Source organism: Acanthisitta chloris, unplaced genomic scaffold (genome assembly GCF_000695815.1).
Source record: "Acanthisitta chloris isolate BGI_N310 unplaced genomic scaffold, ASM69581v1 scaffold28124, whole genome shotgun sequence".
NCBI lineage: Eukaryota > Metazoa > Chordata > Aves > Passeriformes > Acanthisittidae > Acanthisitta > Acanthisitta chloris.
This window is the reverse complement of record NW_008669192.1, coordinates 14,847-16,039: the sequence shown is the minus strand read 5'-3', so window position 1 is coordinate 16,039 and position 1,193 is coordinate 14,847. Positions and strand designations below refer to the sequence as shown.

The 1,193-nt window shown below is 45.3% G+C and overlaps 1 protein-coding gene across 1 annotated transcript in view; it reads left to right on the top strand.

The window, feature by feature from the left end:
- Positions 1-344, top strand: part of AMBRA1 (autophagy/beclin-1 regulator 1) — a gene marked incomplete at its 3' end in the record, with an annotated part of 5,124 nt that extends 4,780 nt beyond the window's left edge. Inside the window, exon 6 of the mRNA XM_009073232.1 lies at positions 1-344. This exon is cut by the window's left edge and continues 1,083 nt beyond it. Coding sequence (XP_009071480.1) covers positions 1-344 — 344 coding nt within the window.
- Between the last annotated feature and the right edge of the window lie 849 nt (positions 345-1,193).

Genomic DNA, 1,193 nt, shown 5'->3' with positions numbered 1-1,193 from the left:
AACCGCTGTCGTGCTTGTCATAACCTGCTGACCTTTAACAATGACACGCTGCGCTGGGAGAGAAGCACACCTAGCTACACACCAGGGCAGGTCCAAGGCACATTTGAGGGTGTGCCTCCAAATACCAGCCAGGTGCAGCCTGGAGAGAGAACCGAGGGCAGAGCTCCTGCCTCTGGTAGACTGCAGCTGGGCAGCTCTTCCACCCCGCAGGAGGAGAGGACCGTGGGAGTGGTCTTTAACTTTGTTTACAGCCAGTCGGCTTCAAGCAGACCTGGGAATGTATCACAGGAGGCCTTAAACCAGGAAATGCCTGAGGAAAGCTCAGAGGAAGATTCACTCAGGAGGTAAGATACATATCTGCCCTTCTCTGTTTTTTCTTAAACCTTTCCCATCTAGTCTGAGGCTTTTCAGTATTTTCAGAGTTAAAAACCTTTTCTCATATGGACATGTACTATTCATGTAGATGAAAGCAGAGAGGTTGCTGTTGATGTCTTTTATAGCTGCCATTGTCATGTTGCAGGTGAGTTCTGAAGATTATAAGGGCAGAGAACGGACCTCTCAAAGATAGTACAGACAGGCAAAAGAATGGGCTCTTGCAGCAGATCTCTGGGGTGAACTGTGCTCCTGGTGCTTCCCAGACACTGCAGAAAGGTGGGAATGCAGGACATGCTATGCTGTCCTGTGTGCCCCCTACCACACATGTGCTACACATGGAAAATATGTCCAGGGCTGGCATGGGATGTTGGGCACAGGTAGTGAGAATTGCTTCTTGAGTGCTGTGTCTTGCTGAGGTTGTAGTTGTTAAGTTGAAAGGGTTAGCAATAATTTTCTTGGTGATGCCAATAGGGCAAAAAAAGTCTAAGCTCTGTCAGTTGTCTGGGTGTATACCCAAATGTGAGTGTTTGGTCAAATCTCTGCAGTTTGTTTGCTCTTGATAAGAGGTAAGTTTTGAAAGGGGCTCCTGTTTACCTGAGCTGATTGGGGATCGCTGAAAATTTTATGCTTCGCTGTATTTTTTTTTGAGAAGGTGATTTTTTTTTTTTTTTTTTTTTGGGATAGTTTTCTTCCACTTCAGATGTGTTATAAGAAACAGAATATGGTACATTGAACTTGTATCAGGAAGGACCTGTGCTTTGTGTGAAGATATCTTCACTGGCTTGTAGAGATGATTTGTATACACTGGTACTTTGAAA